Consider the following 12,281-nt stretch of genomic DNA (forward strand, 5'->3'; position numbering starts at 1 on the left):
TGGTGTATTATTTTCCTAAGAATACTGTAATTGCCACAAACCGAGTGGCCTAAAGCGGTGGCTTAAGAGTGGCTTAAATCCACTCTCACAGTTCAAGAGGATAGAAATCAGAAACGAAGGTGTCGGCAGGGCCATGCTCCCTCTGAAGTCTCAAGGAGAGGATCTTTCCTTGTCCCATCCGGCTTCTGGTGACTGTTGGCAATCCTTGGTGCTCCTTTGATCAGCTCAACAGAAGGCATTCTGATTCTTTTCCAAATTGGCCCAGTGCATCGAAGAAGTCTCATCAGGTGGGTCTGGTTGTCCTGGTGAAACTTAAACAAGGAACTCAAAGTCAGAACAAGCAGAAAAGCCGGGACATTCCCGAAGAAGCAGAAGCACATGGGGGGGGCGGGGGGCGGGGAGGCTTATCCTGCTTAACCAGGTATCGGTACTTACTACAAAGCCTACTTAGTATAAAGTAATTAAGTCACCAGAGTAACAGCCCCAAGATGGAGACTAATAGAACAGAATGCAGACATGCGACGAATTGACAGAGTCGACACCTGACAGCTGTTACACTGCAGACCGGACGAAATGGATGAAATATTCAGTAAGCAGGGCCGGGATAACTGGGCACACACGGGGGGGAAACCGCTAGCAGATCCCTGCCTCGAACTGCGTTTCTAGGTGGATTGCCCACGACCATGAGAAAACCAACATCAAGGCTTTTAGAAGAGAGTATATGACCTCAGGGCGGTCAAGGATTTCTTCTTTTCTTAAATTTGTTTTAATGTTTATTTATTTTTGAGAGAGAGAGAGAGACTGAGTAGGAGCGGAGGAGGGGCAGAGAGAGAGGGAGACACAGAATCCGAAGCAGGCTCCGGGCTCTGAGCTGTCAGCACAGAGCCCGACGCAGGGCTCGAACCCACGAACCGTGAGATCATGACGGATCAAGTCGGATGCTCAACCGACTGGGCCACCCAGGCGCCCCAAGCATTTCTTAAAATAAAACCGGGGGGGGGGGGAAGCATAAAAGGAAACCTTGATATTTTGTCTTCATCAAAATTAAAATACTAACTTGTACAAGGATGTTTGGAGCAGCATCACTCATACTAGCCAAAGGGTAGAGACACCGCCAGTGGCCACCAATGGATGAACAGATAAACGAATGGTGGCACGTTCGTGAAATACTTTTTGGCCCGAACAAGGAATCAAGTGCTGATACATGCTACAACTTGGATGAAGCTCGAAAATATCATGCAAAGTGAAAAAACCCAGACACAAAAGGCCACACAGTGTAGCATTCTTTTTTTAAAAATTTTGTTTAAGTTTATTTATTTTTTTTTAGTAAATCTCTACACCAACGTGGAGCCCTAACTCATCACCCCGAGATTAAGAATCGCACGCTCTTCCCACCGAGCCAGCCAGTGCCTCTGTATGATCCCTTTTATATATTTATTTATTTTAATGTTTGTTTATTTTTGAGAGGAAGAGACAGAGCACAAGTGGGGGAGGGGCAGAGAGAGAGAGAGGGAGACACAGAATGGGAAGCAGGCTCCGGGCTCTGAGCTGTCAGCACAGAGCCCGACGTGGGGCTCAAACTCACAAACCGTGAGATCATGACCTCAGCCGAAGTCAGAGGCTTAACCAGCTGAGCCACCCAGGCGCCGCTATTCCTTTTATATGATGTGATGGACCAAACTGTGTTCCCCCAAATTTGTATGCTGACGTCCTAATCCCCATCGTGACTGTGTTCGGAGACAGGACCTTTGTTTTAGTCCATTGTAGCTGTCGTGACAAAATACCACAGACTGGGGGGTGCTTATAAGCAACAGAAATTTATTTCTCACAGTTCGTAGATTTGAAATAATCTAACGATAAATCATCCGCACTCGTAGTAGACTTTAGCAAGGTTTCTAGAAACAAAAATGGCTGTAAATCCAAGATCGAGACACCCACATGGCTGAACTCTGGTGAGGGCTCTCTTCCTGGTTGATAGCAGCCGAGGACTTCTTGCTGAGTCCTCACAGGGCACAAGGAGAAGGCCAAGGCTTTGGGGAGTACCGTGGGGGTCCCTTTTATAAGAGCATTAATCCCAGTCAGGGGGGGCTCCACCGTCATGACCTAAGCCCTCCCAAAGGCCCCCCTTCTAACACCGTCACATCGGGCCTTAGGATTTCAACATAGGAATTTGGCAGGGGTGGGTGGGGCGGACACACCATTCAGATCATAGTAGCCTTTAAAGAAGTAATAAAGGTGAAATGAGGTCACAGGGGTGGAATACTAAGCCAACAGGACTGGTGTCCTTATAGAAAGAGGAAGAGACACCAGGGATGCTCAGTGAGCACAGAAAAGACCATGCTGGGACACAGTGGCGAGGTGGCCATTTGCGTGCGAGCCAGGGACAGAGGCCCAGAAGAAACCAAATCTGCCAACACCTTGACCGTGGACTTCCAGCCTCCCGAACTGGGAGAAAATACATCTCTGTTATTTAAACTCACCCATTCTGTGGTATATCGTGGAAGCCTCGGCAGAGGAGTGCGTATGATATACCAAGAACAGGCAAAGCCGTGGAGACAGAAGGGAGATTGATGGTGGCCAGGGGGTGAGGGGAGGGAGGCTGCGGGGCGATCACTGAGTGGCACTGGGGGAGCATTGAAAAAATTTTACAACTAGAGAAAGCTGGCGGTAGTATAACACTGTGAATACACGAAATATCACTGAATTGTACACTTTATGGAGATTTAGTTATATATTACATGAATTTCGCCTCAAATTTGTTTTAAACACTAGAGCATTCAGCCTGGGGGGCTCAGTCGGTTAAGCGTCCGACTTCGGCTCAGGTCATGATCTCATGGTTTGTGAATTCGAGCCCCGCGTCGGGCTCTGTGCTGACAGCTCGGAGCCTGGAACCTGCTTCGGATTCTGTGTCTCCCTCCCTCTGCCCCTTCCCTGCTCATGCTCTGTCTCTCTCTTTCTCTCAAAAGTGAATGAACGTTAAAAAATAATTTTTTTCTTTTAATGTTTATTTATTTTGAGAGAGAAAGCATGTGAGCAGGAGAGGATCAGAGAGAAAGAGAGAGAGAGAGAGAGAGAGGAGAGAATCCCAAGCAGGCTCCATGCTACCAGCACGGAGCCGGACACAAGGCTGATCCTACAGTCCTGGGATCATGACCTGAGCCAAAATCAGGAGCAGATACTCAAATGACGGAGGCACGCAGTCACCTCACGTTTAAAAGATTTTGTATTTTATTCTAAAATGTTTTTTTTTTTTAGTGTTTATTTTTCAGAGAGAGAGAGAGCACTAGCAGGGGAGGGGCAGACAGAGAGGAAGACACAGAATCCAAAGCAGACTCCAGGCTCCGAGCTGTTACCACGGAGCCTGACTTGGAGTTCCAACCCATGAACCGTGACATCATGACCTGAGCCAAGGTCGGACGCTTAACCGACTGAGCCACCCAGGTGCCCCAAGATATTTTTTTTAATTTTTTTAAATGTTTATTTATTTTTGAGACAATGCGAGAGACAGAGTGCAAGCAGCAGAGGGGCAGACAGAGGGAGACACAGAATCCAAAGCGGGCTCCAGGCTCTGAGCCGTCAGCACAGAGCCCGATGCAGGGTTCGAACTCACGAACCGCGAGATCATGACCTGAGCCGAAGTCAGACGTTTAACCGACTGAGCCACTCAGGCGCCCCAGCGCCTGTTAAAATATTTTTTAAACTAAAATCTTATGTTTATCAAAGGAACCTTAATCAAAGTGGGAAGTTAAGCCTGCACTCTCTGTGCTATCTTCTCTATTTTTCTATATACCTAAAACTGTTCTCAAACATAAAGTCTATTTTCAAAAAAATAGTCAACCCTCAGCTGGGAGAAGATATTTTCAACGCTTATCCTGGTGGGCGGGGGGAGGGGGGGGCGGAAGGGAGAGACTCTAAATTGTATGAACAGAGCTCAAAGGATAATAAGGTTGTGACAAGTCCTGAAGGATCTTTATCCACTTTCCCCCATCCTTAGGCTCACGACTGACTTTTTCCTAACTTCATGTAAACGTCCTGTGGACTAAGTTCCAAGCCCCACTCACAACCAGACCTCTCCGACACTAGTTTTCTACTGATGCTATAAGAAACTACCACAAGTCTAGGGGCTCAAATCAATACAATTTATTATCAGCGTTCTGAATGTCAGACCTTAGCAGGTTTCTCTGCTCTGGGTCTGGCAAGAACAAAATCAAGGGGTCGGGTGACTTACCAGGAGGCCCTAGGAAGGAACTACTTCCAAGCTCATTCACCGTGTGGACAGAATCCAGTTCTTTCGTGTTGTAGGACTGAGGTCCCTGCTTCCCTGCTGGCTGCCAGCTGGGGGCCACCCTTAGTTCCTCCGTGCCTCTCTCTCGTCCTGGCACCCGGCCACTTGCAACCCAGCACCAGCAGTCCTTTTCAGGCTTGAGATTTGCCCAAAGTCTCCCAGCCAGCATGTCAGGAACCTGGGGTCCAAATCCCGGATCTAATTCCAGCGCTTTGCCCACAACCACCAGAGACACACGGTCTACTAACAATACCATTTGCCACTGTCCGATGGTTTCATCAAGTCTGCAATGGGCCTTGACGCCATTTCCCCCCTAATCCTTTGAATGACCCTGACAGCTTTCAGAAGTGGACCTACTCGCTCCATCTGATCCACTGGAAAGCTCAGTCCCAAACAGGCAGCACTCAGGCAGGCAGGATCCCCCAGTCTTTCCTTTTAGCCCGTCCCGGGGGCCACAGGCCTAGAACATAAAGTCACCCACTTATCGCCTCCCCCGTCCCCCCCCCCCCCCAGATAGTGTAAGGGAAAAAAAATTATCGAAACCCTGCTGGGTGGCAGGCCTTGAGAGCAGTGTGGGGACAAAATGAGGGCGGTGGGGCGGGGGGTACCGACTGCAGCCCGGTGTTCCGGGAAAGTGCATCTCTGGGGCCGAAAACTCATTTTTGCAAAGGTTAAAACCTATGCCGCGAAACCCCTACCTCCTGAAGACCTGACCCCAGGTCCTCGACAGAGAAGAGCCACGACCGGGGGAGGCGAAGGTGCACAACTGCGCGCGTGCGCGCGCGCCACCCCCCAAGCACGCGGCCGGGGAGCCCAGGGGGCGTGGCCGTAAAGGGCTTCTGGCTCTGTCGCGAAAGGGGCTGCGAGGGCGCCGGGCGCTGGTGGGCGGCGGGGAGGCCAAGTGGGACGTGGCTTTCGCTCTTTAAGGGGAGAAGTTGGGGGAAAGTTTTGTTTAAGAAGAGACAAAACCCCGAGCCCGCCGCTCGCCTCGGCGGCGCTCCCGCCGAGCTCGGCCCCGCAGCTGGCGCTCGCGGCCGGCCGGCCTCCAGACCCGGCGGAGCGGCCCGCGGGGGCGGCCGGGCGGCGGCGGCGGCGCGATGTGGCCCGAGGGCGCGGACGAGCGGCGGGCGCCCGAGCAGCCCCGCGACCGCCCCCGGAGCCCCGCGCGCGCCGCCCTCGAGCGCGAGCACGTGCGCGCGCACCTGCGGGCCCGCCTGAAGCTGCTGGAGGTGGGGATCCTGCTGGACCGGCTGCAGAGCGAGGTGGACTCGGTGGAGGGCGCCGTGGGTCAGGGCCGCTGCGGGAGCGGCGAGGCGGAGGAGCGGGTGCTGAAGCTGTACGAGAAGGCGGAGAGGAAGGCCGCCGAGGTGGCGCGGATGGGGCGGAGGATCGTGGAGCTCCACGGCCAGATCGACAGCTGCGGCTTCTCCTGAAGGACGCGGGCGCGGGTAGGTGTCGGCGGGGGGGGGGGGGGGGGGGGGGGGCGGGGGCTGCGCGCCGGGGAGGGGGAAATGGGTGGGGGGCAGGCCCCGAGGGTCGGGCTTGTAGGTTGGTGAAGTGATTTGGCGTTCTTAAAAATGACACGTGAGGGTTATTGGCAGCAAGTAGAACAAGAAGAGGTGTAGGGCTGCCTACTGGCTGGGGGCGGGGGGCGGGAACCAAGGAAACCCTAGGCCACAAAGCAAACTACGGGGGAGGAGAGGAGAATTTTAAAGTGTGAAACGGAAGACCAGTACTGAATATTTCAAAATTTTGCCGGGAGTGTGGAGCGTTTCGCTTGACCCTTTTCTGCGAGAAAAGCCATTCTGCATGCGCAATTTCACTGTTTATCCCGGGACAGTGGACTCTTACAGGTGTCATAGAGAAAGCTGGACGCTCGTCGAAGCGGTAAGGATGGATCTTTTTTTTTTTTTTTAATTTTTTTTTTCAACATTTATTTATTTTTGGGACAGAGAGAGACAGAGCATGAACGGGGAAGGGGCAGAGAGAGAGGGAGACACAGAATCGGAAACAGGCTCCAGGCTCTGAGCCATCAGCCCAGAGCCTGACGCGGGGCTCGAACTCCCGGACCGCGAGATCGTGACCTGGCTGAAGTCGGACGCTTAACCGACTGCGCCACCCAGGCGCCCCCGGACTTTTTAAAGATGGGATTGTGCCGGGGGAAAGGCACTGAAGGGTAAAAAGAGGGCTTTGGTCCGTGTGACGAGGCCATCTGGATTTGCTAATTGGAGCGTATTCAGAGAAGCAAACTCTCATCTTTGTGACGGGCGCACAGGTGCCAGCTGAACCTTTCGGGCACCCTACCTCCCTACACCCCTGCGGAGAATGGGAGGGCAAGGAGATGGCTTTCCCGTCCTTGAGGAGACAGTTTTGAGTAGTAGATTTGCATTTCAGAGCATGCGGAGAGCCTTTATAAGTGCAAACCTTCCATAAGGTAGCTACTCTAAGAGGGGGTCTTAGTGCTTCTCTGCCTATCAGTAGGTTTTGGCTGGAACAAACAGTAAATTTTCCCAGCAAATTTGAGCTTCCCCCCACCCCTCGCAGGCACTTGAGGGAGGGCTGGGATCACAGCCTTAAGATGGAGAAGCCATGCTAGAGTTTGGCCAGATCTCTGAGTGCCAGACCTTGAACAGAGTGGTTGTCGATCGAGAGCTCTACGATTCTCACAGGCAACGTCTTGATAATAAATTTCTCCCAATTGTCCAATAGGTTCACCATCAGACTCTGGTTGACCGGTCCGCTGACGCCCTGGAAAAGCTGAAACCCGAGAACCTGTTGTTCTCACTTCTTTGTTTTTGTGTAGACGTCGTTTCTACGTATACTGTTAAATCCGCATGTTAGTCTGTGTGGTGACCACTGTGTGGTTATAGATTGCCAAATGTATTTAGTTCTGCGAAGAACTTTTACTGGGGAAAGGTTCTCAAAGCAGTTTGAGTCTAGATTGTAAACTGATGAGGTGGTCATGTTTTTATGCTTGGAATTTCTCAATGTTTTACATTTTTCTGTTTCTGGGCATTTGACTATATCTCATGTGACCTAATCACTGCTGGAAAGTCTGGGCCGAGGAAGACACCGTGTCGGTTGTCAAAGAGCGGAGTTGCTGAAGGAGTTGCGCCTGCTTCGCTGGAAAGTGCCACCAGAAAAGGGATGGGAAGTGGTGGTGACAAGTTCAGAACTTGTCATTTCTCTGTGACACCAACAAGGCTTCCCTCTGAAATTAAGTCGCAGTATTTGGCGCATGTAACGTGAACTCTTGGGAGAGCTTGGACAACCCGGCAGAGTCTGATTTGTGGTTGTGTTCTTACATTTTGTTTGTGGTCTGGCTTAAGGTTCAGCTTCACGGATAGCTCTCGGTAGTGCATTTCCGGCTCTCTGAGGCCTGGAAAGAGGGATGTGCCTTAATGGTCCCAGGAAGGAGCTGTGGACTTAAACTGACCAGGGCCAGCACCATTTCATGGGCTGTTAATTGTCTGGTTACGCTCATTTGAATAGCACACACACCCCCACCCCCCCCCCCCCCCCCCGTCGATTTGAGGTTGAAACAACGTATGTAATAAGCATCTGTAAGTTTGCCCAAATAAACCAAAGCCCTGCAACTTTGCCAGGAAACAGATAATAAAAAACGTTTCTCAGGGTTATCTTGTGTGCCGTGCTATCCTCGTCATCAAATGCAGTAAACTCCTTGTGGCTCAGAAGGCGCTCCATAAACCCACAGTTGGGAAGGGCAGGTCAGCAAGCACAGTTCTTACAGCAGGAAAGGTTCCTCATGGAATCTGCTTGTCCAGGCTCTGGCCTGGAAGTGCATCTGTTCGACATCCTTGCATCGTGTGCTCCACGGCCTGAACTGGGAACACAGAGATGAGACATGGCGGAGAAGACCTACGACAAAACACTGCAGATACAGCGTGCTCAGTTTCATGCCAGGTATTCTGAAACAGAACAGGAAAGGGGGACAGTGTCTTGCCCTTAACCTCCTGGTGGATGAGGCGGACAACAAGCAAGCAAACCTGTGCCCTGTTGTCCGGCTGTGCCCCGTGTTCTGAAGAAAAGTCCAAGCAGGGTCAGAGGCGTGAGCTGTTTTAGGCCAGGGAAGTCCGGCCTCCCAAGGAGGCAGCATTTGAGCAGCGAACTGAATGGAGGACCGAAGGATGGAGCAGAGCAGGCACCCGGGAGGAGGACAGGAGATTTGTGCTTTCCCCGGGTCCTGCCTGTCGTCTTCTGGCTGGAGACGGTGGCTGGAGACGATGGCTGGGGGAGCCGGAGATCAGGAGCCTGTTGCAGTGAGAACCGAGTCCCTGACGCGGGCTCCAAGCGGATTGGAGGGTCGGTGGCAAGTGGAGCCAGGAGAGGGTGCTGTCGGACTGCTTGTGGGCAGCCGGCAAAGGGGTCAGTCAGCTGGTCAGCCCCACTGGGTGGAGGCACAGGTTCCCGAGAAGGGGAGGGGAGGGGAGATGCTCCGGAGGAGAGTCGCTTCCTGCCCTTGACCTAGCAAGGCTTTCCGAGGCGGTAGACCCGCATGACCTGGCCCCCGCGCTGTCTGGCCGCCTCCTGCCGCCGCTGGAGTTTCCTCCAGCCGCACCGGCCTTGTGCTGCCTGTTGAGGGCTCCTGTCCTTGCCCGAATAGCCCCACTGCAGCTGAGAGGTGGGACAGAGTCCAGCCTGAAGCAGGTAAGAAGTGGAAACTGTGTACACAGAACTCCTGAAAACCGTGGATGGACAGGCGCAGGTTCAAGGCAGGGTCTTCCCTTCTTAAGCCGGCTGACGGGAAGGCGTGTCCTGTGCTGGTGGCCGCAGGCGGGGAGGCGGTGCCCTCTCCAGCTGTGGGAAACATGGCCAGACACCCCCCCCCCCCCCCGCCCCGGCCCTCTCTGCGCTCACTGCTGCAAAGCCTCTTTCCATCCTTCGCAGAACCGAGGGGCTCTGTGCCCTCTGGTAACCGGCCAGAAGCATGGGACACCCCAAGAATTCTTCCCTCCTGAGGTTTCTCAAGCCAGGGAGCAAGGAGGTACAGCAATGCCATCATTTCCCTGGGGAGCGCCTGCCATCTGCAGCCCAGTGCACGCCCCCCTGCCCCTGCCCAGATCCCCTCCTCGCCTTCCCTCCCCAGCCAGAGTCCTGAGCTCTGTGCCAGGCCACCTCCAGCCCAGCTGAGGGGCTCCCGCTGTGGCCTGTCTTAGGATGCTGTGCCCCCCACGCTGGGCTCTGCCGCCTTCTAGGCTGCCTGTGTCTTCTCGGCAGCCCATCGTGAGTGTCCTTCCCTTCTCCTGGATCAACCCAGCTTTTCTATGAAATACCTGACGGAACGATACAGGTTCATGCACCAATGTTCCTATGAACCCCTTCCAAGTACTTCGGGGGGTGATGACTGGAAACACAGATGAGAACGGAGTCCCAGCTTTCTGGTTGTGAGAGCCGTGTACCATTTTTCTGCTTTCTGCTCCAGTGGTAGCTTTGGTGAGCCTGGTCCCACATCCACAGTGCTTTTACTCACAGGTCAGAATTCCTCGTGCGCTTGGGTTAGCCCCCCGCCGTTCCCCACCGCACCCCCGCCCCGAAAGCACTTGGTTACCCGTCTGAGTTAAGCCGTGGGTGGGCAGGTACAGTCCATCTACCAGTAACAGCCCCGCCGTGCGTTGACCATTCAGAGACCTGGGATGCTGGCACGTGTTGTCTTCACTGAGTCTGTTCCAGATGGACATCTGGATTCCGTGCTCTGCTGGCCGACTCTGCCCGTCATCTTGCTCCCCTGCCCCTTCTGCCCCTTGACTCCTCCTTCACTGCCGGCCCGCTCTCCTGGACCCCTGGGAAACCTGAGCTCCTTCACAGTCCCTTGACAAAGCTGCCCTCCTCCACCCAGCCTGGGGGGTAATGGGAAGCTGAGGGGGTAAGAAAATCCCCGGTAACAAAACTTTTTCATACAGCGGATGAACACGAAGAGGGAAACGGAGACTCCCTAAGACGTGCGGGATGGAGATGCTGCCACTCGAGATTTGCTTTCAACGAAGTCAGGAGCGTTTAGAGGGGAGGCGGTCCACACAGAGGGGCTTCCTATGTCCCAAGGAGCTGGAAGAACGGGCTTCCTCGATCACGTGGCGCTTCGTGCCCGTGTTGCTCCTCCCTCTGTTCCAGGTCACACACCGCGGTGTTTGACTATTGAGTTACGTGGGTGGCGGGTCACTAGCAGGTTAGGCAGAGCAAAACCAACGCCCGATTGCCTGGGATTCTTCAAGTTCAACTTCTGTTATCAGAATTTTGCCTCTCGCGATCTCAGCACAGTGCTGCTTCCACGAACGCGCTATATTACAAGGCCAAAGGGACTTTGCAGACGTAATTCGCCACGTGGGTCCCGTGTAAGCCTATGGACCCTTCAAAGCAGAGAGCTGGAGCTTAAGAGGAAATCCAGGCAATTTAAAGCACAAGAAGGATTCCGTGCACGTCGCTGGCCTAAAGATGGAGGCAGCCACGTGTCAAGGAAACAGGAACCCGGTCCTCCAAACCCAAGCAACTGGATTCTGCCAACAACCTGAAGGAGCTTCAGCATGGTTTCTTCCCCGGGGCCTCCAGCAAGGAATGTAGCCCAGCTGACACCAGCAGAGACTCGCGCCATGCTGGACTTCCGCCTTCAAAAGCGTGAGATAATCGGCGCGTGTTTTTTCAAGCCGCCAAGTTGGTAATGAGCTCCACAGCCAGAGAAAATGGACACAGCTTTGTGGCAGAAGGTACTTCAAGCCTTCACCAAACCGCAGCCTCTTGCACTCTGTCGTGGTGATCTCTCGCTACATAACAAATCTAAAATCGAATAGGTCTGGGCCCCTGAGTGTCTTAGTTGGCTGAGCATCCAACTCCTGGTTTCGGATCGGGTCATAATCCAGGGTTGTGAGATCGAGCCCTGCATTGGGCTCCACACTGAGTTTGGAGCCTGCTTGGGATTCTCTCTCTCCTTCTCCCTCTGCCCCTCCCTGCATGTGTGCATGCTCTCTCTCTCTCAAATAAGAAAACACATATATTAAAATTGAGTAGGTCAAGAATTTGGAGGACTCAGCTCAGCATTTGGGGCTGTCAGGTGGAGGCTGGGGCTGGATTCTTCTCAAATGCTTCTTCCCTTCAATGTCTGGTGCCTGGACTCAGAAAACCAAAAAGCTGGGCTCCTAGGGCGTCTCCTTGGCTCTCTTCCAGTGGTCTCTCCAGTTGTGGTGGCTTTGGGTAGTTGGATTTCTTGAGACCTTCGGACTCCAAAACTGCATGTACCAGGAGAGCCACGCAGAAGCTGCAGTGTCTTTTTTTCAGCTGGTCCCGGGAGTCATAGCATCACTTGGGCCATACTCTCTCAGGTGGCCACAAAGGCCCATCCAGATTCCAAGACCGGGGACGTAGATTCCTCCCTTTGATAGGGACGTGGCAAGGTTCTAGAAGAGCACGTGGGACCAGAAATGCCGTGGTGGCCATCTTTGGAGAATGCAGCCCGTCCCTCTGGCCACAGCAGTGACGCTCCTCCCTATGGAAACCCACACTCACACTTTTCCCTAAGAGCCTCCAAGTCTTACTGCATTATGTCAGCACGCTGAGGCCCAAGGTCCAGGGTCTGGTCATCGAGATCAGACCCAAGGATGGGAGAGGCTCCCCAGGGACAGCCCCTGAGAACTGCTTCTCCATATGCAGGCTGCACACTGGTGAGATGCACTGTCTGCCCCATACACCCACCATGGTGGGACCAGCATCGCCCAACTGCTACAGACATGACCCAAAAGAGGGGAAACAGCAAGTGGCAATCACCAGTCTGCAGCAGTTCTGAGATGCAGCAGGGCTCTGTTCCCAGTTCCCCCATCAGGGCCCAGTCTTACTCTCTGGGAACAATTTCTGGGAATCTGGCTCCACCCTCTGGGCCCTCGGTCCCAACCTCTGAACCATCTTTCCTTTTTTCAGATGTAGCTCAGGACTGAATCCGAGTAGTTTCTTCCGGTTGCTTCTTGCCTGCAGAAATTTGGGGTTCCAAGAT

At 53.4% G+C, this 12,281-nt stretch overlaps 1 protein-coding gene across 1 annotated transcript; it reads left to right on the forward strand.

Annotated features, from left to right (window-relative positions):
- The first annotated feature begins 5,373 nt into the window (after positions 1-5,373).
- LOC115512837 (putative MORF4 family-associated protein 1-like protein UPP) lies at positions 5,374-7,915 on the forward strand. The gene is made up of 2 exons (XM_030314251.1): positions 5,374-5,733; positions 6,995-7,915. Exon 1 carries the CDS (start codon positions 5,383-5,385, stop codon positions 5,716-5,718), a length of 336 nt encoding a protein of 111 aa, XP_030170111.1. The 5' UTR covers positions 5,374-5,382; the 3' UTR covers positions 5,719-5,733; positions 6,995-7,915.
- The last annotated feature ends 4,366 nt before the right edge of the window (positions 7,916-12,281 follow it).

Source organism: Lynx canadensis, chromosome B1 (genome assembly GCF_007474595.2).
Source record: "Lynx canadensis isolate LIC74 chromosome B1, mLynCan4.pri.v2, whole genome shotgun sequence".
NCBI lineage: Eukaryota > Metazoa > Chordata > Mammalia > Carnivora > Felidae > Lynx > Lynx canadensis.

Excerpts from the sequence above, each read along its gene's own strand:
- LOC115512837 (XM_030314251.1), top strand. The coding sequence starts at position 5,383 with ATGTGGCCCGAGGGCGCGGACGAGCGGCGGGCGCCCGAGCAGCCCCGC.